At 43.6% G+C, this 23930-nt stretch overlaps 1 protein-coding gene across 1 annotated transcript; it reads left to right on the top strand.

Annotated features, from left to right (window-relative positions):
* The first annotated feature begins 883 nt into the window (after nt 1–883).
* Nucleotides 884–23526, top strand: DYNC1LI2 (dynein cytoplasmic 1 light intermediate chain 2). Its single transcript, XM_072967505.1, has 13 exons — nt 884–1132; nt 1282–1355; nt 3400–3516; nt 6906–7136; nt 11559–11728; nt 12694–12787; nt 13737–13872; nt 16036–16147; nt 16643–16702; nt 17458–17499; nt 17907–18024; nt 19043–19159; nt 20550–23526. The coding sequence occupies exons 1-13, from the start codon at nt 1026–1028 to the stop codon at nt 20648–20650; spliced, it is 1479 nt and encodes a 492-aa protein (XP_072823606.1). The 5' UTR covers nt 884–1025; the 3' UTR covers nt 20651–23526.
* The last annotated feature ends 404 nt before the right edge of the window (nt 23527–23930 follow it).

The following is a 23930-nucleotide window of genomic DNA, read 5'->3' as shown; positions in this document are numbered from 1 at the left end:
AGGAAAAGGCCACACCTAAAAGTTAAGCTTGATAAGTGAAATGTATTTTGTCTTTCCTTTTCTTCCATTATCCTCTTTCTTCCCTTTCTCTCCCTGTCCCTTCCCCCTTCACATCTCTTCATTTTTCTTCTTCAGCTCTTCCTATCTTTCTTTTCCTGAAGAAAGGAAATTAAAGCAGCCTATTTCTAGTGTCAAATGCTGGCTCACAGAACGTACTTTTAAAAAACTTTTAATAAGGTATACTCAAGTGTATTATTCACTACGGTAAAGATCACTACCTCATGGTCTTAATAGGGTCAGGGAAGGACGAAGTGAGAAGTATATTTGTGAGGATTTGGGGGTCTAGTTTACAGCCAGTCTTTAGTTCAGGGCTCGATTAGGATTAGGCAAAGTTCGTAACAGGTTAAGATCGGTGAGTAAGATTGGAAATACCTGGATACCATCAGAAGCTAGCGAGAAAGCACTGGGTTCTTGGTCAGGTTTCTTAACATTTCTAAGCTTCAGGTTCCTCACCTGTAAAATAGATAATGTGTGACATCAGTGTGTGATATCAGTGAGATAATGCATGATTCTGGCTCACGGTAAACGCTCGATAAACGGCGCTATCGCGTATTAGTCTCATTCCAAAGTCTGAGCTTTTTGAGTCAGTCCATCCGGTGCCTCGACCCCCGACGGCGCAGTTGGAGGCGCCTGCGGGAGGACCCGGAGCTGGGTGCCGCTGCGCCCCTCGGCCAGTAGAGGCCGCTAGAGCGCCCTCCGCCCGGAAGGCTCCCGCTCGCGCCGCCGCCTCCCTGAGCAGGGCTGCCCCGGCGGCCGCCTGATTGCCGCCCACTTCTTGCCACCGCGGTGGTCTCACGACCCTGCGGGAGCCCGCGGACATCGCAGGCCCGGCGGAGCGCGGCCGGTGGCGCAGACCCGGCGGGCAGGTGGCGCGAGGCGTGGGGGGCGCGGGCGGCTCTGCCGGGGTCCTCGCGGGTCCTCGGGGGGCCCGGGGGAGGGCCCTCTTTGTGGCTGCAGTTGGCAAGATGGCGCCGGTGGGGGTGGAGAAGAAGCTGCTGCTGGGCCCCAACGGGCCCGCGGTGGCGGCCGCCGGCGACCTGACCAGCGAGGAGGAGGAGGGCCAGAGCCTATGGTGAGACCGCGAGGCGGCCGGGCTGGGCCTGCGGGGCCGGGGAGGGCGCGGCCGGGCTGGGCCGGACCGTCGTACCGACTGACGGGCCGTCGCGGACCGGTCAGGCTCAGACTGGCTCCGGGCCAACCGCTTTGCCCTTGTCCCTACAGGTCCTCGATCCTGAGCGAGGTGTCCACGCGCGCCAGGTCCAAGCTGCCGTCCGGCAAGAACATCCTGGTCTTCGGTGGGTGCCGGCTGCGGGGCGTTGCCCCGGGAGCTGGGGTGGGCGAGGCGGGCGCCCCTCTCTCTGGTCCCAGCCTTCCTCTCCCCTGTTGCCTTCTCGCAGCCCGCCTCGCCCAGAAGGGCCTGGAGACCCTGGCTGGACAGCCAGAGAGTGGCCAAGTCCATTGCGCCCGAGGTTGGGACGTTACCCCTTTTGGAGAACCCAGGGATGCTGGCATGGGGTTGTCGTCACGTTTCTTAGTCGTTTGGCCGCAGCATCAGCTTTGCTTTAAATGTCCCTGACTTCCTGCGCTCATAGCCTCGAAGTTCACCACATTGTGGGTGTAGAGAGGAGAATGAGTAGATGAGAAGGGTAGCGGAGGAGGTGGGGAAGAAGGTGACTGGGGGTCGGGCTGTGGGGAGATGCCACAGGAGCCGTGTTTCTGGATCTTGATGAGAAGTGCACAAAGGGAGGGACTCTGCAATGTACAGCATGCGTTGACATCCTCACAAGGGACTTTTCCCGCATTATTTCAGTCTTCACTGCTGAGTTACCTGGGTTGGGGCCCTCAACGTCTCTGGTCTCCTTTTCCATTTACAAGTGAGGTAATTTGGCTGGGCTCATTCATACAGCAAACCCATTTGTTGAGTGGGACCTGTAGGTTGGGCACTGGGATAGCACAGACATCCCTCGGACACTATGCAAGAATCTCAGGCTAGTGAGACAGAGGTAGACGTGTTGGTGATTGCAATACCCAATGCTGGGCATGGGCAGGTGATTCTGGGAGCATCATGCTACTTGGTGCTGTTTTGAAAGAGGGTACTTTGGGGGTCAGGTCCTTTGAAGGATAAGTGTCAACATGCAGGGCACAGAGGGTTAGGGTCTGCAGGAACACAGAAGTGACAAGAGAGTGTGTGGGCTTGGAATGTACCACAAGCTTCTTGTGGAAGGTGATTCTGATGAGGTAAATTGGAGCAGATTGTGGAAGGCTGAAGAGTTGATGCTTTTCCCTGAAGACCGCTGCTTCTCAAGGGCATTTTGTTTCAACTCCATTTCCTAATTCTCATGGGGATCACTGTGAGGGTGGTTTTTCCCACTGTTTTTGAGGGGAGTGTATGGTTGGTTTTAGTTAGTGACTATCGCAGAAGACCCTTGGAGATCTTCAAGAATTGGAGGATCAAGGACACCAGATCTGTGTTTTAGAAAGGGGATTCTGGCAGCCAAGTGTCAGGAGGATCAAAATGATGAGGTACTGAAGTCAGGCTAAGTGCTCACCATGTCCAGGTGGTATGTGGAGGGCCTGAATGAGGTAGTGGCATTGAGGATGGAGAGGAGGACTTTGATCTGTGGAATGTTTTTCAGTCCTCATGTTCTGTAATTCCATATTATTAAATCCTGGGGGTGCCTAGCAGCATTTCTTGGTGGTGGTTCTTCCTGATGTTTAAAGTTTCTTTATGTGTATTTGAGGGTGTGGGGTGCAGTTGTTAGATAGGTGGAGGGGAATGAGGAGGTGCTTAGCAATTACTGAGATTGTGCTTAAGAGTTTTGCTTAGGTCTGTAATTTTTATCAGTTTCCTAGCCTTCAGATGTTTATGAAAGAAATGTACTAAAATCAAAAGTGAATAACAGCTTCCATTCGATTATGAGGCAGGATCAGACTTTTTAGTTCAGAGTTCTTGGGATTGAAGGTTGAAGATTTCTTGCTTTCTTGTGGTAGAAGTTTATTTTGTGAGAAACTAGCCCCACCTTTTACTTTCACTTCTCCAGACGCATGTCTTGTAAATTGTAGGTCGGGTATGTGGGGACCTGCCTTACTCCTTTCCTTGTGAGGTAAAGATGACTGCAGTAGATTGTCATTTTAGATCTTGGAATTTGCCACCTTTATCACCTCTCCCCATCCCAACCACTCTTAACAGCAGATCCTGCTTTGTTTATGAATTTAGATGAGACCTCAACAGCAGGCTCTGCATGAAGGTCTTAGTTGTTTCTTATGTGAACATCCAGACTCCCCATCCTTGCCTAGAATAAATGGTACTCTCTGTCTTCTTACATGCATCACTTATAGGTGAAGATGGCTCTGGTAAAACGACTCTCATGACTAAACTTCAAGGAGCTGAGCATGGCAAGAAAGGAAGAGGCCTAGAGTACCTCTACCTCAGCGTCCACGACGAGGACCGAGATGGTGAGTGAAGCATTGATCCATGCAGGTCTCTGACCCTGTCTGGGGCTCGTGCAACATGGCCAGGCATTCTCAGTTTTCTTCTTAGTTCTAAGAGAATTCGTCCCAGGGGAATAGATGAAGTATATGTCTTTGTAGGACTTTACCTACTTTCCTTTATAGAGTATATTACCAGGAATGGGGAATGGGCCCGTTAGGTGCTGCTCTGGGTAACCCATACTTAAAAGGAGGTACTGAAGGTAAAGTTTCAGATGCACATGAAAGTAGTAAGAAAGATATTTTTAAGGTCTTTGGACTTCTCTATAAGAGATACACTTGTCAGACTGTTCTGGGCACCATTGTTATTCTGCCTGGTTCTAGTGGAGAATCTGAACTTGGTATGGTTCAGAATATAATAGGTTAACAGATATTCACAAGAGTTTTCTGAGTCTCTTTGCGACAATGCAGAAATGCTAATTTCCTGTGTCCCCCCCCCCCGCCCCCAGTGGAGGGGAAGAAGCTCAGAGGTAATAATGTTCTGTTTTAATTCTCATCTCTAGAATGTGGATAGTTTTCTAAATACCAAGTAGTTGGGATGATTAAAAGTACATGGTAAACACTTTTTTAAGGATTAGATAACATTAAATTTTTTTTCTTGTAAGTATGATTACGAGTTGGAATGGAATAATGGTTTTTGATTACCACTAGTTGGTAATGCTACCTTTATAAACTTTTAAGCTTTATACTAGACCTTGAGTAGCTCTAAAATAAATAACTGTTAGTGCCTAGGTCTTTTTATTTTTAGGAAAGTTATCTGTGTAGCCTAAGGATAAAATAACTTCATTGAATTACTTTCTTTGTAATTGCCTTTACCCATTTAAATTAAAGATCATGATGTAAGGGTGTTTATATAAGGGGGCAAATCCCACCACCTCTGGTCCCCCATTTCCTTATTGCTAAAATGAAGAAGCTGAACCCAGGTCCTTTCTTGCACCATAATTCTTCTAGCTCCAAGATTCATTTACTAGAGGGCACAGGTAAAGCTCGTTAAAGCTTGGAGATCTGCATTGTATTCATCTTAACTTAGTGATCATCTTAGAAACCCAGGGACTTTATTCTTGCTCCTCCTTCCCTGGCTTCCTTTACCATGCTGAATGTTCCCTGAAGTATGCAAAAGAAAGGTAGGAGGTAGACGTGGTGCTGAGGGTTCATCTAGTATAAGGTGGCAGAGGCTTTTGGGTGCCCATCTAGACCCACTGAAGTTTGTATAGGTAGGGCTAGGACTCAGGGACCACTGAGGTGGGCCTAGGTGGCCTCATATGTCTGAGTCTTTTGCTTCCTGGCTTTGATGGTTATTGTGGAAAGAACTTGGTCTTCGGAGCTAAGTAGAACTGGTTCAGAATCCCACTCCTGTGGTCATTAGTTCTTCAGAGTATAACAGCTTCACAGATATTTACAAGTATTCTGAGTCTATGTGACAGTGTAGAAATGCCTATTTCTGACTTAACTGACTTAACCAGTCAGAGGAAACTGACTTAACCAGTCAGCCTATGCCTCAGTTTCCTCATTTGTACAATTAGCTAATGGTACCAATTTGTAGGTTGACAGAGTGAGAGGTGGCCCAGTGTTTGGGACACGGTGTAGCTCTAGTACTCAAAGATGGTGTAGATGCTCTGTAAATCTCTATAGCCGCTTGTTTCAAAATGGCATGAACATATTTCATGCCAGCCATCATAGTGACCAGATTCATTTGCCTTTGAGTTAAAGTGCATGTTAACTATTGTTTCAGATTCCCTAAGGTTGCCTTAAAACTTCTTGGTCTCTGCATTCATGGAATTTGTTTTAGGCTGCCTACTTGCAAGTTGCTCTTTGAGGAAAGAATTGCCCTCACCTGTGGTTAATTATACACCTTTCAGCCCCAGTTTTTTTTTTATTGTGTGGTGTGACTGGGTTATAAATATACATTTTGCAGGTAATCACCCAGGTAGAGAAAATAGTCTCTGGCTTGTCCTTGGTTTGTGGTAAGACATGAGTTGTCAAAGGACCTCTGCCTTCCGGGTTCGGGGCATCCGTTCAATGCCACATATGAATTATATGTAGTGGGCATTGGGAAGAAAGGCTGAAAAAGGAACCATGTCTGGAGAGTGGCAGGCATTAAAATCTGTAGGCCTCAGGTACAGTGCCGTATTTTTGAAGGCATTTATAGAATGCAAATTAAAACTGCTATCTAAATGTATTACAGTTTTGAAAGAATAGCTCAATGTAGACACCTTATTGCACTGTTGAAATAAAGTCATGAATATAACATTTTTAAAGCATGTTAATGAATGTATTACACAAAAAAGATAGCTGACAGACAGGTTTTTAAAGTGTAGGTTGGAATTTATTGGGTAAGGAGTTAAAGAAGTGATATTTTTTATAGTAGGATTTCTCTCTTAAAGTATTGTAAACAAATTCCCAAAAAAGATGTCTAAAATTAAAAAAATATAATTATTTTGGAGAATTACCTTCTGCAGTTTGGTCGTCCAGGTATAATTATAGAACCACACGCTTCATTAAATGTCAGCACTTGTACCTTTGTGTGTATATGTTTTTAACTTTACTATGGAAAACCAAAATACATGAAACATAGGCTAGTTTGATGAACCCCAGGGGTATCACTTGCCTTCAGTTTACCAGTTCTTGGTCAATTTTATTTCAGCTGTACTCTCACCCTTTTCTCCTTTCATTCCACATTGGATTATTTTGAAGCAAATTTCAGACATTACATCATTCCATCTCTGAATATTTCCGTATGTATATATAAAGATGAGAACTTTTAAAAACATTATCATACCAAAAATAAGTATAATTCCTTAATGGCATCAGGCATCCAGTAATTCGTATCTCAGTTTATTTAAGTAATGAGTTTATCTTGTCATTTAAATACAAAGGTCCTGTCTCTTTGGCACCCTCAGTGGTATGTGAACACACTGTTTAGTGTGACTGACACAAGAAGAGCTTGTTTAACCACAAGCTCTTGGACACAGCTTGCTGCCTCACAGAGTGCCAGTATCTTAGGAGAATGGATTATTTAAACTATGGCACAGTTGAGCGTTGGTAGCTTTTATTAGTATCTTATGATTCTTATTGAAAGCTTAAATGTCCTTCACTCTTTTCTTCTCAGTCATTGCTGCAATCTTTTTAGATGTGGACATGATATATTGTAGTTAATTTTATGGTTTAGACGGTTCACCAGGCACCTTGACAAAGGGTTGCCGTCCACTGAGCCCTTGGGCCCTTTTCAGGTTAGGATTTCTGTTTGTGTTCTGTGTGGAATTCTGTGGCTGTCACCTCAAGTTCTTCCTGCTGTGGCTCTTCTGTTAGCTGTGCTGACGGTCATTGTCAGGTTGTAACTTGCTTTCTTTTCTTAGATCACACGCGCTGCAACGTGTGGATTCTGGACGGAGACCTGTACCACAAAGGCCTGCTGAAGTTTGCAGTTTCTGCTGAATCCTTGCCGGAGACCCTGGTCATTTTTGTTGCAGACATGTCTAGGCCTTGGACTGTGATGGAGTCTCTACAGAAATGGGCTAGTGTTTTACGTGAACACATTGATAAAATGAAAATTCCGCCAGAAGAAATGAGGGAGCTGGAACGGAAGTGTAAGTAAAATAGGATTTTCTCAATTGGAAAATTCACTAGTCTCCTTTGATGGTTCCAGACACCTTCCTTTTCACAATGTCAAGAGGCTGCAAATCTTCCCTTACAGACTGTATTTTGTTTGCACCATTTATTTCAGAGTTGCTTTTGTAAATTTAGTGATCAAAAGTTATCAAAGTAGTCTTTATCTCAACTATCACAGTTGGAGAAAATAAACGAATCAATATTCCTTTTTATCTTCATTCCCTTTTAAAGTAAGGGTTCTTCCCTCACTCCTTAAAATGTGATCAGTTCTGTGAGTCTTTTTGCTTTTCTGTTAACTCTTTGTCTGCTGAGTTAGCATCATTGGGTGTGGAGATTTAGTGTGATCTCTGCAACTTAAGTCCATTGCCCTGGGATTCCATTGAGGTCCTGTGAACTCTTGTTGGCAGATTTAAAGGAAGCCCCACACAAGATAAATCTATCAGCTCCTACCTTAGTTCATTTTGGGACCTAGCAACTATGATTTTAGTTAGAAATAGGAAGTTCTCTTTTTGTCATTAAAATGAAAGTCCATTTTAAGACTAAGGACATCTAAGTCCTTTTGAGAACAAAGAACTTTCAAATTAAAGGAAGTTTGTTTTTTTTTCCCCCTTAATGTGGTTCAGAAGCTTGTTTTTCTTTTCCCTTGCTTCTGTGCAGTTACATCAGCTTCTGTCCACTTGCCAGGGAAATGGGAGGGGCAAGGGCTGGAGTGGTGGCAGCAGCAGCAGCGGCAGTCTTGGCTAGGGCAGTCTTGGCTCAGCCTGGCTTATTTCCACAGGATGACATCATTCCCTCTGGGGAATTAATGAGGGCTTCTGGCACGTGGGATGTTCACACTTATTGGCAGAAGGGTTCTGAAATTTTGATTAGCTTTTCAAATCAGATTTCTTGCTGTGCGTTTTCCTGTCATAACTTCACCTTGTTCCTGTCCCACACTAGCTAAAATAGGGAGTTTAACATGTAATTCTTTAGTTTGCTGCATGCGTGTATGTTTCCTGGGACACCTGCATGTGTGCTGCAGTGATTGTTATGCAGCTCGGTGCCTCTGTCTTCAAACACTGACCTTTCCCTAGATAAAGCCTCTTTTTCCTTTGAAATAGAGACCCTGAAGACAACTTCTCAGAATAGTTCCAAGGCTGAAGAACTGCTTTCCTTTCACTGCACGTTTAGCATCGTACCCAGATTAGTAGGTTAATGCACTGGAGATTTCAGTTTCTGAACCTGCTTTCTTAGAGTGATAACCTTGTAAAGATTTGTCAAAACAGAAAAAGAGAAAGAGATTGAGCCAAGGATATTTTTCTTTCTCAGGGAAAGTGTCTGCCTGGTGCCAGGTCTGTTCTAGGCATTGGGGATACATACAGCAGATTACAGGGCGCCTGCTCCTAGGATCTTGTGTTCCCATGACACACTGAATTTATTTTGTGGTCTTAGTCATTGGTGTCTGTGCCACTTAGAGTTAGATTGAGCTGCATGTGACACAGAACCCAAAATAACAGTGGCCTAAACAAGACTGGATTTTGTTTCTCTCTCCTATAAATGAAATCCAGAGACAGGCAATTCAGGCATGGAAAGCAGCTCTGGGAAGACAGGTCAAGGACCCTGGCTCCTTTCTGCTTACTGTGTTGTCATCTCTAGGGTGTGGTTCTCTTCCTCTTGGTAACTAGAGCGCTAGCCTTCACACCCGTGTTCCAGGCAGCAGGATGGAGGAAGACCAAAAGAGGGCTGAAGGGTGCGTCCTGCTATTTTCCTAAGGAGGCATTTCCTAAGGACATGTAGTCTGGCCGTGTATTCTAAGTGTCAGGGTTCCTTTTGGTTTTAAGGAGGAAGAGGAGAGAGGACACTGGAGGGCAGCTAGCGATAGCTGGAAGCGCATCTATGCCTCATGACCGAGTAACCTTTTGAGGGCCTCTTGTTTTCACCGCCCTCCTCTGAGATGTTTGGAATGGTAGTCAAGCCTTTGTGTTACACTTTGAAGGAGTGCCTTTGTTAGTGCTGGGTTTATGTTACATTTTAATAAAGCAGTTAGCTGTCCTCTGGGTGAGAGAACTCCCACTTTCTAGATTAATTGGACTCTAGGTATTGTATCGAATGAGCAAAGGGCTGTACCCATCCTGCTTTCCGATCCAGCACCAGTTTCCAGTCTGCTGAGTTTGGGAAGCTGCTCCATGGCCAGCCGCTCTCTTTCAGGATTAGGTTCCCCAGTGGTCCTGAATCTGTGGCAGCTGTTTGGCTGCTGGATTTGTCGAGGGGTGGGGGGGGGGGGGCAGAGCAACCCCTAGAGCTGCCAGAAGGTGGTGCTTGTGTCTAGGTTAGTCTTTCCTGCTTGATGTCTGAGGCTTCCCTTGCTTATCATGTAGAGGAGAAAGATAAGGTGCTATCTGTGGAGCTCTTCTCAGAACTTTAGGACCAGTGGGTAATCAGTGAAGTAGGAGGGAGAAGAGAAAGAGGCGGTGGCAGTTAGGGCGGAGCGCTCTGCAATCTCCTCCCAGCCCACTCCCATCTGACACTAAAGGGGAGCCCCAGGTGGGCTGCTGGCCCCTGCTATGAGATACTGGTCATCCCACTAGCTAGAAAGAAGTTATTAATGTGGTATTGTGTACCCTAAGGGACATGCACATGTTACTGTCCGAATTACAGTCTTCACTATGTTTTTATCATTCCTTTTCACCACTTCTGTTATGAATATTTGTTCTACTTTCCAACTTATCTAAAATGCTACGTTATTAAAAACACACGTGCATTTCCTACTGTTGTTGGGTAAGTCATTCCTTCAGAGAGTGAGTAGTCTAACCCAGGGGTTTCCCAACCATTTTATATCATGGTATGTGTAGAATGCAGCAGAGTTTATACAACACACTGGGTGATGGAGGCTTGGTGGAGCAGACTGCCGGAGCTACCCCAGCCTGCCTTACTTCCCACAGTCGCTTAGCTTACCTGTATCCTTTTCCAGGCTCTGCCATGCTCATTGTCCTGGAAGCCCTGGTTGAGTGCCTCACATGACCTTGGGCAGTTAGGCATGTTACCCAGACAGTTAAGCCATTGTATTTTTCATTGATTTGAAGATTTGTTAAAATGTTTTTAAAGAGAAAATGTGGGAATCTTTGATCCCTTGAACAACCATCTTAAATTAATTAAAAAAAATCCTCTGTTTTTGTCCAAAATTCAGTGCAGTAAAGATCTCTTAAGTAGATTGTTTATATCGACAATGAAATTATATGAATGAGCTTAATTAAAGAGAAGTTGTAGAGATGAAATGTTATCATATCTGCACTTTACGGATTAGTCAGTGGTTTTCAATTTCCCAGTATTAAATGAAACACAGTGTGCTCCCAGATAATTCCATAAGCTAATATAGTGATAACCTGAAGCCTTTGTAGATTAGAACTCATTGTTTTAAAATATTTGAAACCTGTTCTGTGGGTGAAGAAAAGTACATGCACCTTTCTCTAGGTTTTCTTTAGTTAATTGTACTTTCCCAATGAGCATGTTGTGGCTGAGAGTAAAAGGCCTTCTGTTCCTTTAGTCTTGTGCATAGAAGAATGGAGTTGCCTGTTTGCTCCTATGACTCAAAATAGCTTTGATCGTCATGTTCTTGTTCTCTGGCCTAACCTATGAGCCTTGAAGCACCTACGAAAATGTGCGGGTCTGTGGGCTCTGTGTTCAGTTGCCTTAACTGAAGCCATGGACCACTCTCAGCTTGAAGGCCCTCCTGTGAGGTTGCAACATTGGCCAAAGAAGTGACCAGATGTGCCCAGAAGTGGATTTTGTCCCACTGACCCCTCCTTGTGTTAAGCAGGAACAGGTCTCTGACCACTGCCCATGTGACACAGGATCTCCTAAAGATGAAACCAAGTCCACAAGAGTGACAATAATGCGGAGATCAGATGGTGCTGGGAAAGTCCAGCCTTGCTTTTCAGTTTGGACATAGCTCAGCTGTATGGAAGCAGCGTGTTCTTGTGGATTTCACGTGGTTTTACTATTTCTCATGAGGACTCTGAGGAGTTTTATAAGCTATTTGTAGTGGTCACCTCTGTTGAAGTAACACAGTTTAACTATCCTAATATTTGGAAATGCAAGATAGATAAGAAAAGTGTAGTTTTTTCATAATAGGAAATGTTGAAGCATTAGGAGTTTTTTTAAAAACTAGTTTTAACTGTTAAGACTTGGATATAAAGATGTCCAGGACAATGTCTTTGCTGCCCTGAATTTATAATGCTTATTCTGAATGTATCAGAATTCAAATTTTGCATCACCATCTCTAAATCCCTAATATTGTAGGATGCAGTTAGGAAGTTTGTAAACTCTTTGTGTTTTGTGCTTATTACTACCTTTCTCAGTTTTCTAAAGCTGGCATGTGCATTTTTGTGTGTGTATAATTTTCTTTTCCTTTTCACTTGTAGTTGTGAAAGATTTTCAAGACTATATCGAGCCTGAGGAAGGTTGTCAAGGTTCCCCACAGAGAAGAGGGCCTCTGACCTCTGGTCCTGATGAAGAAAATGTTGCCCTGCCTCTCGGTGACAACGTACTGACCCATAACCTGGGGATCCCAGTGTTGGTAGTGTGCACGAAGGTGTGTGCCAGGGAATTGTAAGCTTGGCTGTGTTTGGCCAGTGAACAGTCACTATCTGAAAGAAACTTTGAGAAGCTTTAACTAGGTGCCTTCCCAAGGGAATGTTGGGCTAATTTGGGATTCATTAAAGTGCACTGAATATGTCAAGATAGAAAATAATTGTCATTTAACATTGCTGCTGGAAACATGACCTTTGCTTACAACCTGGGTTAACTTCTTCATGAAGTACTATCAACTTTATTGAGTGATTCAAACTCAGAACTAAAAATAATTTTCTTAAAGCTGTGTAAACCAGTTCATTCAGCTCAAACTGATGATGAAAAAGTAATATAGAAAAGCAAAAGTGATATAGAAGAGCCCAACTTTTGGGCTTTGGTCTCTAAAGTCTATTGGACTTGAAGTGATTTTCAGGAAGGAACATCATAACCCTAGAAAAAGAAGGAAGGGGACTCAAGGCTTGTAAAACAATGAGGTGGGAATAGACATTAAGGGTAGTCATAGAGAAATAAAGTTGTGTCTCTTACAGAAGAAAAATAACTTTTAAAACATTTTGGGTTTCAAAAGTTCTTTAATCCTAGTCATAGACCCTACGTGGGCTATGTGGTTGTCCAACTACAGCACATGCCAGTCACATCATATTCTGTGGAAATGGAGCCCTGTGGAGTGTGCGGTGCACAGCATGTCTAGTGGACCTGTTTCCTGATGTGACCTTGTTTGAGTCTTAGAACAACTGTGAGGTGATCAGGGCTATTATATCCACACTTTACAGATTTGGAAACCGAGGCCCGGGATGAAAGAAACATCACCAGTTGCTTTTCACTCTTGTCTGTGTAATTAATGCTTGTATTTTTGGCTATGGCTCTTTTCTTTGGAGCTATGATACTTTATTTCTGAAGAAGTGTTCCCATCCTTAGCAGGCAGAAAGGCAAAAAGATGACTCCTTTCTCTTTCTGTCGTCCCTGCAGTGTGATGCGGTGAGTGTCCTGGAGAAGGAGCATGATTACAGGGATGAGCACTTTGACTTCATCCAGTCACACCTACGGAGATTCTGCCTCCAGTGTATCCTTGGGGCTCTGTCAGGGCCCAGGAGCACGGGCTCCCCTCTGTGTGTGCTAATCCAAGCTTCCTTTCGAATAGGACATCTTCAAAGAGATAAAGTACTGAATTCAGAATAGACTTCTGCCAGGGAGAAATTGTATATGTCTTTTTACTAGTTTTGTATTTGTATTTTACTGCGTTGAAATTTGAGACAATAATTTGTGCCTATTTTGATTACTTTTTGTTTTTAATGCTGTACATTTGATAGGCTTTCATATTAAGAAGAAAGCTGATACGTGATAATTTCATTACCAGATTACTTTTATCATATCTTGAAAATGTTTTTAAACTTTGATTTTTTGTAGAAAAGGTTAATTACACAACAGTACTGTTTTAGATGCTACAGGATTTCCCATATGTTTATGTTTTGTGCTGTCAGCAGTCTTTTAAATCTTGTTTCTGTGAAAATCTAATAGCAGTTGGTGCCATAGTTCCACACCCTGGGCGGGGGAGGGTCAGGGTGGGTTCCACTACTTCCTTTGGGCCATTTATTTTATCCAGCGTAGTGGAGGGTGCCACTACATGTGGGTACCCATCTCTTATAAAAGACACGCTTAATGACAAAGCTATCAGCTTCTGTCTGGGAAAGAATCTGTGTACCTTGGACATGCTGAGGGTGTTTTCCCGGACTAGTCTCTGAACCTTTAACTTGACTGCCTGGGAAGCAACCTGATGGGTCAGAAGACAACAGTTTACATGTTAAAAAATGAACTACATGGCCTGCTGGCATTAACGTGCGTTATGCTTTTGACCTGGTTCATCTGTTACCTTTTCGTTGTAACACTTTGTATTTATCATGTATTGATCAAAAACTGAGTAACTGTGACTAGTACTTTGAGGATTGTGCTTGTAGGTGTTTGCTTTTATCTTTTTCTGCCTTGAATTGGTTTTCCTTAAGCAGATTGATTAGATGGAGCAGCCTTGATTTACACATCAGTGAAGGAAGAGAAAAACCTTGATTTGTTGTATAAGTACATCGTTCATAAAACGTACGGTTTCCACTTTACCACGCCTGCCTTAGTTGTGGAAAAGGAAGCAGTTTTTATGTGAGTTCTTTATAAGTGACGCTTTCAGACACTTTTCTTTATGGTATATTTGCTCTTTACATTTTATTCTTCCGAGTAAGGTACTTCTGTCTCTGCTTATACAGCCAGCTTTCTGCTGCTTTGGGGCAGAGTGCTTAGGCTGGACCTCATGTGGGGTAGATACACCCAGCTTTCCCTCTCTGCTCCTGTCCGGATTACTTGCGTTCTGCCTCCAGTCTGAGGGGAGTGGGTGGAGTGAGGTCAGAGGTGCTGCCTTTCTTTATTGAGAGCAAGTGCCAAAACTTCAGCCAACCATTTTGCCACTTATTGTCAACTCTGCTAAAATACTGGCTGGGGGAGGGAGTTAAAATTGAGGGAATTGGTGCTCTGGGGATCCCGAATGTTGTTTTTGTTGAAGCATCTGGTTTATCTGCCCGTTGGCAGGAATGACTGCGAGCACCCTGTCTGGCACCCCTGTTAGCACAGACCAGCTTTGGCCGTCTGTACTCAATGCTTACTGTGTTTCTGGCATATCACATTTGGGGAGCCACTGGGGCTGATTGTCCTGGACAGAGGCTTGAATACCTGTTTGCCCAAATTTGTGTCATTCTCACTGGAAAACGATGAGTGTTGTGGATGCATAAATAAACGTTGAAGCTGTGGTCTCTGAGAGGACCTGTGCTAGCAGATCAGTGTTTTTAGGCTTAGATATATTCCTGACTTAAAAAGGAACTGCAGTCACTCAACAAATACCGAGCACCTCCTAAGTGACCAGGTTCTATGCTGAGAACACAGAAATGAATGCAGTGTGCTCCCTGCACATGGCACTGTAAGGGACGCACGCAGAGCTGAGGAGGGTAGGACAGTAGCTGGGTAGTGGAGGCAGTGTGGCAGGGAAAGCAGAGGGGTTATGCTGAGTGTGAGTGGTGTGAGCCAGCCAGGCCATACCAGTGGAAGGGCCGGTGGGACGGTCTGTGAGGAGACCGAAGGTGTGGAAGCCAGGGACTCTCAAGGGACTGAATAGGTTCCTCAGCATTTAGGAGGAGCCTCTCTTGGGCTGCTCCCAGACAGCAAACTTAGAGGCTTAGACTGATTTTAGAGAATTGTTGTCCAGAGCAGTCAGGCTGACACTAAGGACATAAGCTCAGTGAGTAGCATGCTTTTGGAGTCACTCTGTGCCCAAGTCACAGGTTATCCTGAGGAGGAGGAGCAGGGAGGCTGGTTGGGTTTGGGGCTGGTCTGGAGTGGAGAATCTCTCAGCTTCTGGAAGCGACATGGGTCATGGCAGTGTCTTAATCATACTCTGTCCCTTTGCACCGTTGGTCCTGTTGGTAGTTGCCCTTTTGGGAGCTGGTGGAGTCAGCACAGCCATTTGAATGGAGTGCCCTGGTTAAGCACCTTGGTTATAAGGCTATGGAGCTGGACTTGGATGGAGAATGAAAGGCCTGTGAGAATAATCATTTGCCGTCTTCTAGAGCTTCTAGGGTTCAAAAGTATGTCAGTAGGGCATTTTGCAATTGCTCCTTACTGTAGGCTGTGGCTTAACTTAATGGAACCTGGGTGTCACCCTGCTGTGTGCCGTCAAGCTGGGCAGCACCCACATAGGATCCTCAAGGACTCCTTATGTCCCTCTGGTTTGGGGCCCAGGATAGTATGGGCCTTGATGCCCTCTTTGGCTCCAGGGTACATATTCCCACATCACTAAAATTAAACAGTCAATAAGAAAACTGTTGTCAGGAGTTCCCAGAGAAACAGCTCTCAGTGGGGTGCCTCCATGCCAAAGCCCAGCAGAAACAGTCCCATACTGAGCTCTGTCCTCTCTGCTGCTGTCTGTTTTCCGCTCTGGCAGGACAGTGTCCTTGTCCTTTTGGGTGGAGTTGTGGGAAAGCTCGGAACATTTCCTGTGGGTCAGCATGTATAGTCAATAAGATCCCATTTTGGCTCCTTAGGCCTTGGGCCCCATGAGCTCAATAGGGAACAGGACCTCTGAGGTTGAGCTGATGGACTGTACCTGTAGTAAATTTTGGCTTGTCTGCCAAAAGACATGAGCCAGCCTCAGCAACTACCGACCAGATCTTGTGGGAAAGGATCTCAGCTAGGAGTCCTCTCTAACCCAGAATGTGCTGAGTATTCTGTGAGGCAGTCCCAGGAAAAGCAAGTCAGTCCCTGTCTCTCTGCTTTTAGACCTGCAGGCTGGGACAATGAGAAGAAAATAGCTATTTTACATGAAAATTTCACAACTGTGAAGCCAGAAGATGCATATGAAGATTTTATTGTGAAACCTCCTGTGAGAAAGGTACCCACATCAATCATTTTAAGAGTTGTAGGTGTGTTTTGTTGGGAAAAGAAACCTTTAAAGTAACAAATCTTACACATTGAACCATTTGGGGGAAAAAATAATCCTAGGGCCTTTAAAAAAAAAAGGTTTTCAACTGAAATCTGTTGTTATGTAAGTGGCTCTGAGTGGTGGGGCATGAGTGACAGAGTGCCACCACTGCCTCTGGATTACTATTAGTGGATCGCCCTCCTCCTGTGATCTTCTCCAGACCCCGTGGGAGGTGTTGTTTAGAACCTGCCAGACTTAAAAATGTCAGTTGGCCACATGCCAAGGCTGGTCTTAGAACAGGATCTTTGCCAGGGTAGGAAAACTCAACCCTGCAGTCTCTGCAGGGACTCCCTAAACCCACGTTGATACATAAGCCCAAGATTCTCCTTTCATTGTGAATTTTGATGAGTAGTTGGGGTGTTCTTGGCCTGTGACCACAAACAAGTGTGTCTCTTCACTTCACAGCTGGTCCATGACAAAGAGTTGGCAGCAGAGGATGAGCAGGTGTTCCTGATGAAGCAACAGGTGAGATAACCAGTGAGGCCAGAGTAGGGGCCTTGTTGTGAACGAAACGCCAGTTCCCTAGGGGCTGGGGTTATCACAGAGTTTGGGGCAAAGAAGGGGTTGTTACCAGATCTCCTTGTTCCTCCCACTTCTAGAATGGGTACAGGGTAGGGGTTAGACCCCTGCCTCAGCGATCCCCTGCTTGCCTTGCAGATTCTCCTCAGTGATAGGCTTAGTATCTTGTTAAGTACCCATTCTCTCTGGAAATGTAGGTTTTCTGGCATAATAGTTCCTGTGTTGACCATTTACTAAATGCCCTGACCTCACTTCCATTATTTCACATCACTTCATGCAGCCCTGGCTTGAAGGCAGGTGAACTGATATACGCATTTTATAGGTGAGGAGAGTAACTTCCCCAGGCTGACAGTTTAGAACGCAGATGCAGTCCCACCTCTCTGTTTCACCGAGACTATTGTTAGACACATCATGGGTCTGCCTGATGGTGCATCCAGGTCAGCAGGGGGTGTTGGTGGTTCTTTTGCCAACTGTTCCTCCTTTCTGTCCTCTTCTTGTTTTTTTAGCTTCAGAACTTTTTTTTCCCCTCACCATATACCAAACTGCTCAATTTAAATTTTTTGCATTTATAGTGTAAAACCTATGACTTGGTTATTGTTAATGGTGCCCTCTAGTGGAATACTTGGAAGTAAGTGTTTTTCCAGATCTTCAGTGCACTCTGCAGGCCTTGGTTAATGGCCAGTGTGTCCCTCTCTTTGCAGTCACTCCTTGCCAAGCAGCCAGCCACGCCCACGAGAGCTTCTGTGAGTACCTTAAACTAAACAGAGGGTCAAGGCCCGATGTTGTGATTGTCTTCGAACTTTATACAATTATTTTTGAGAGCTTATGTTTGTGTGGGCTTTTGTATTTTCAGAGGGAATTTGGTCCCCCTAAAAGCCCAGGGCCAGGAATGCAGTAGCAACTCAGAAGATGTCTGATGAAGGAATACAGTTCTGGGAATTAGAGTGTATAGGTTTTGCTATCTTGATATCTCTTCTCTCAGGAGAAACTGGGATCTAAAAAGGAACTGAGCTAGGAACAAACTCCCATTCTTGCCACCCTGCTCCCTAGACTATGAAAAATAACCTGCAGAAGCATATCTTCACTTTCAGAATATGTATTTCCTATTACTTTTATGCGTGTGTGTGACTTGGGCTGGTTTTGGACTTAGGAATCCCCTGCAAGAGGACCCTCTGGCTCTCCAAGAACCCAGGGCCGGGGAGGGCCAGCCAGTGTGCCTAGCGCCTCCCCAGGCACGTCAGTCAAGAAGCCGGACCCAAACATCAAAAGTATGTATCCTGTCTCTTTAGGGAGTGGGTTAATCCTAGGCCACAGCCCTTTAGGGGCTGCATGACTGGGTTTGGAAGGTGGAGACTCATGGCAGCTGAGCTGTTTTCTTTCTCAAGAAGAAGCTTTTCACTTCCTTTCTCTCAGAGAGAGAGGGAGCTCTTAGTTGGCAGAGACCAAGGCCTGTTCCTTTGTTGGAATTGGTGGCCCTTGCACCTGGCTTTGTATAAGGCCTTGGTTAGGCCTCTCTGTCTTCAGTGAGGAATGCAGCATAAGAAGTCACTTCTAAAGTGTGTATTTTGAGTCTTTGGTTTTGCTTCTCATTGGGTTTATATTACTACCATTTATATTACTACCATTCCCCACCACACACACCCACTCTCTCTCTCTTTTTCTCTCTGTCTGTCTCTCGTCAAGCTCAGTTACTCACTAGTTTAAGTAGCCCTTATCCCAGTGACTTAATAAAGAACCCAAAAATGTTGGCTACAGTAAAACTCTCAAAACAAAATCTTATTTCTTTTTTTTTACATTTTTTATTGATTTATAATCATTTTACAATGTTGTGTCAAATTCCAGTATAGAGCACAATATTTCAATCATACATGAACATATATATATTCATTGTCACATTCCTTTCTCTGTGAGCTACCATAAAATCTTGTATATATTTCCCTGTTAATTCTTGCATGTTCTGTGACTTCTATTCTGAATAAAAACAGCAGCTTTGGAATGTTATGGTCTTGTGAAACTTTGAAAAATGCTGCCTCGTGGACAGTGAGATGATGGGGAGCACAGGTTATCCTGCCTCTGAACAGGTTTCCACTTGCGAATCGTGCTAACACAGAGTTAACGTCAGCGATGGCAATGAGTAAGGCTTCGTAGTGAGTGAATGTGCGCAGTGTCCTAGGGAGCACATAGCCACAAATGGGTAATTCCAAGCTGAAAAATAGTTTGTTGTTGTTGTTTCATTGAGTCATCCAGTTTGTATGATGCTTTTTTTTTCCCTTAATGTTTCCTTAGATAATGCAGCAAGTGAAGGAGTATTGGCCAGCTTCTTCAACAGTTTGTTGAGTAAAAAAACAGGCTCTCCTGGAAGTCCTGGTGCTGGTGGAGTGCAGAGCACAGCCAAGAAGTCAGGTATTGAAGGGCCCCTGGAGACTTACAGGGTTTGAGGGGTGCTGGAAGGTGAGGCTGCAGGTAGGAGAGTGCTTTCACCTGAGATGCAGACCCTCAATGTTCTGAACCGGCTTCCACTTTATACTGAGCAGTATACTTTACAGTAGGGTTACCTTATTACCATGCAGGTTTCCTGGGTGTATTTAAGGTGGGATTCATACACATTTAGGTTCTCAGGACCTGACTGTTTTGTGAGTTGAGGTAGATCCTCAACTATACACATGTCCCTGGTGTAGAAGCTCTATCCATTGGAAGTCATGGTCTACAGTATACCATTGACATTTTATTTATTCTTTTTCATTTTCTGTGATGCCTTACAAGGAATTTGTTCACTCTGCTGCCCCTAGTTCTACCATGAGCTGCCTTTGAACCCCACTGTCTCACTGTAGGATTGTCATGTCCTCCTCTATGAAGCTCCCCCTACCCCCATCACACATATACCTCTCTAGGCCACCTGCCCATCTGTCTTTCTGTGTGGGCAGGTAGGGCAGGACTGTGTCTTGGAGGTCTCTGAAACAAAAGGACCAAATTTCCTTGGGAATTATACATTTTCCTAGGAAGCTTGAGGTGACTTCAAAAGGGATTTAATTTCCCTTTGGCTGTAAGGAATGTTAATACAATGTTTTCCCTATATTGGTGTTTTCTGATCAAAGGAGGCCCTCAGGAAATCACTCCATCCTGAGGTCAGCCTGGACCTTTAGGGAATTTTGAGTTCTTGGAGACTCAGAGTCTGGTCTAGTCTGGTGGCCTAGGCTGTGATCTAGTATTCCCTGGCAGGAAATAGGGGTCATTTCTAGGCCCCAGTCAGTGTTTGACAACAAAAAAAATACGTGCACCAGCTTTGTGTGGGATGGAAGTAGTTGGCCTTAGTCTTATATTCTTATTGAAATGATGTTTCTGGGATAGCACTATGAGTCGATTGTAATTAGAAACAAAACACAAACACTTATTCTGTCTGAGGCACAGAAAGGAGTTTGCTGCGTGCCAGAAACTGATATACCACTTCTAGGAAGATAGTGATGAGAGTGCATAGGGGTTGGGGTTGAGTGGTGAGAGGGTTTTCAGAAAGGCCTTTGTGTTTGGCACAAAGACATCCCCAGGTAGGGGGTAGTAATGTAGGCAGGGAGCACAGACCTGTGGCATTTGGAATTAAGAAGGGCTGACTTAGAGTCTGTCTCCTTATAATCATTGCAATGAAAAAAGGCTTTCCTCATTGTTACTGAGATTATCACCACCACAAATGATTCTGGAGGTCTGTATAATTTTAAATGTACCTTTTTAAAAATTCTTTTCTGAGCTCTCATCACTGCTGCTTTTGTTTTTCTTTTTTCTTTTTTCTTTTTTAAAAAAGGACAAAAGACTGTGTTGACAAATGTTCAGGAAGAACTGGATAGAATGACTCGAAAACCAGACTCCATGGTAGCAAACTCTTCAACAGAAAATGAAGCCTGATCCTCCTTAAAAAGTGCATATGTAAAATGACCAAATAACTATGTATATTGATCTGCTCTAAGACCAGGATTTTTCTGATATGGCACATGCTATCAGTTTTTGGGGGCAGGGGAGATGAACTTAAAAAAAAAAAAACTTCATTGACTTGTCCGAGTGTGAAATGCACATTTAGGAAGGTTATGTGTCAGACCCCTTTGTGAAGGATAACCCTTGGACTCTCAGGCATGTGGCTCTCTGGTGGGAAGTGTGCAGCTGGGCTTCTTGTGGAGGGGAAGGTAGAGGGAGAGAAAAAGGGCCCACTTTCTTTCAGGGTGGAGCAAACGAGACCAGGAAGTTGCTGATCAGATGGTGGCTAGTCTGCATGTTCCCTGCGCAGACCAGCTGCATGTTAACAGATTCACTTGTTCTTGGGAAGCAGATTAAGTAGTAGAAAGTCCAAGAAAGAGAAAGACTGAAAGGAGGAATGAGAGGAGTGTTGGTGGGGAAGCTGAACGTTGAAGGAGGTGGAGGAAGAGGAGATGAGCAGTGTGAGGAAGTACTGTGTGTTCAGTAGAAGTCGAATAATCATTTTTAAGACTTAAAATTAGAAGCATTTCCAAACTAAACACTAAGCAAAATGGGAATTGGACTTGTCCTGAATGCGCCTTTAACTTATGAAAGATGTAAGTTGGGGGTGGTGCCTGAGTCGAGTGGAGCTGGTAGGGGGGTGGGGAAGATGGTAGCTGCCCAGGGCTCATGTGCTTGGCCCAGCCACGTCCTCCGGGGAGGTATTGGGCTCCACGCATGTGCGTTGTGGGGCAGTCATTGTGGGGTGTGTTTAAAGTCAGCAGTTACAAAATTAGTTTACTTTGAATTGTGTTTTCTAAATAGCTCCTGCTTTGTTTTTTAATTTTTTTTTGTAACTACCACAGGCTGGCCTACTAGTAGAGAGTGGGTGACCTCTCATTTTACCATAATGCAGTGTGCTACAGAAAGTTTGAGGGAGGTTTTTAATGTAATTGCATTCTGATTAATTGACTTACACCAGTCCCTGCCTTACGGTTGGTGGAAACCTTCATGGAGTTCCACTGATGCAAAAGGGTCTTGTCCTAGCTCCCTGGTCTGGTCTGTGCTATCAGATGGACAAATAAGTGTGAATGTTTTATATTGAAAATGGAAATGATGCATTTCTCTTGTTTTGTTTTTTTCATAAACTGTAGCATTTTTTTTCTTACTGAAATAAGAGTTTCAGGTATCTCCATTTAGGGCAAATTCATGCACATTGTCATGTCACACCACCATCCTGGAAATGACTTCTGTGGATTTGAAGTGGCACTTTTAATTTTATACATGACACGGAACATTGTAATGCAAACACTACCATTAATTTAACGTATAAAACATTTGTTGTCAAACCAAGGGAAAAACCACAGTTCACTTATGTGGAGTTTACTTTTTTTATATGAATGTTTGTTGTACTGTGTCTGAGCATAACTTCCCTAATGTCATTACTTTTACATACCAGATTTGACTGACCACTAACAGTACTGGGCGTAACTTAATATCCTGTGTTACATATAGCAAGACTAAGACTGTCTTGAATTGCTTTTTTGTAAAGGTCTGAACACTGTTAAGGAGAAGGCTGAGTATTTACTTGCCTTTCTGACAAACAAAAATGTGTTTCTTATGCCAGTTTTACTGTTGAAAATAGACTTTTTCCCCCCTTTTTAAATTCATGTTGGGTTTTTTTTTTAATGTGTTGTGGCTTCCAGTTACCAGATTGTCCAGGTAATGCCAGTAAACTGACTTGAAATGATAGTTGTGGTGTAATGACCAATAGATGCCAAACAGCTTGTGGCCACACTAATGATGGTCACTTAATCCCTCTGTAGAATCTGGCAGGGGCAGGGGGGCACAAAGTGAGTGACCTCAGAAATAAGGAAGAATTTTTGCAGAGGCCCATGCCTAAGAGGGATACAGTGTGATTTTAAATTTTAATGCAGAACTTTACTTTTTGTTTATTTTTTATCATTTAAACTGATAAGCACTTTTTGTGTCAATATAAAATGTACTAAAACCAGAGAAATGCTAAGACACCTGTGTTATGAAGGGAAGTTTCTTGGAGATTACTTTTAGTTTCTCATGACAAGTGAATACTCCTAGTATCAGAAGAAACTGATGCATAGTGTCATGTGCTCAGTGGTTGCCAAAGTCTACCAACTTTGGGGAGCTGCAGGGTTCTTTATAGGGGGGTGGGAGAAAGGGACATATCTTTTGTTATTTTGGAGTTTTCAAGCATTGGAACCAAAGGCCAAACATTAAACAGCCTTTACTTTTTAAAGTAAAATTCATTTCATTTGCAGAATACACTTGTATGGTAGACTGTTAAAGATAATTTTGTGACTATTTATATACATTATAGTGGTTACACCTGCTGTTTGTCTATAAAATGGAAAAATCAAAGAAATAAGCCCAACTTTGAAGATGTGGCCATGACAAAGGCCACAGATTGGTCTTTCCTAAAAATGCAACGGGTATGCTGCTAGAATTATTTAATTTTGTTTGCACTTTTTTTTTTGATTGGCATTTTTAAACCAGTATTTAAACTGAAGATGTCATGTTTTATTAGTTTAACAAAGTTGAAAGTGACTGCTCTGTACATCATGACCTTAATAATGTTGATGCTGTAAGTGAAAGTTCACTGTTGTCTCTATACTAAGTTTATTGATGTTTTTAACTTAAAATTAGGACTGCAGATTACTCCCCCACCAGCCTTAGTCCAGGGGTGTGGCTCTATCCGGATGCAGTATGCAGTCATGTGGAACCTTGCTTTCTAGTGCTGGAAAAGATGTCTCTAATTACTGGCTTCAATAAACACGAATCCAGACTGCTTACAATTTTGGGTGACTTTCTTTATGATAAAGCATCCCACTGGAGATACATTGAATTGTCTGCTAATCATGTAGGGCTATCTACCATATAGCTAAAAAATGTCTACCTCTGTCACTTGAAATTATCAGAAATTCTGTTAAAGAAAAAAACATTTTAAAGTCATATTTTGAGGTATGTGGTGTTCCAGACTGTAGGTAAAGTGTAAGGAGTTGTAAGTTGTCCAATATATTTTCTTGCCTCTAAATTTTTGATTGTCTGATTTAGGCTAAGAAATATTCACTTTCTAATTTAGAAGCCTTAAGGATACATAGAAGAATTTCAGAGCAACTGTACCATGATGCTTCTTACCTACTGAAATGGGCAACAGTAAAATATGTTTAAGAAAACTGAATACTTCATAGTAGAGATG

This window comes from Vicugna pacos, chromosome 9 (assembly GCF_048564905.1).
Source record: "Vicugna pacos chromosome 9, VicPac4, whole genome shotgun sequence".
In the NCBI taxonomy this organism is placed as follows: domain Eukaryota; kingdom Metazoa; phylum Chordata; class Mammalia; order Artiodactyla; family Camelidae; genus Vicugna; species Vicugna pacos.
This window is presented reverse-complemented; position numbering and strand designations above follow the sequence as displayed.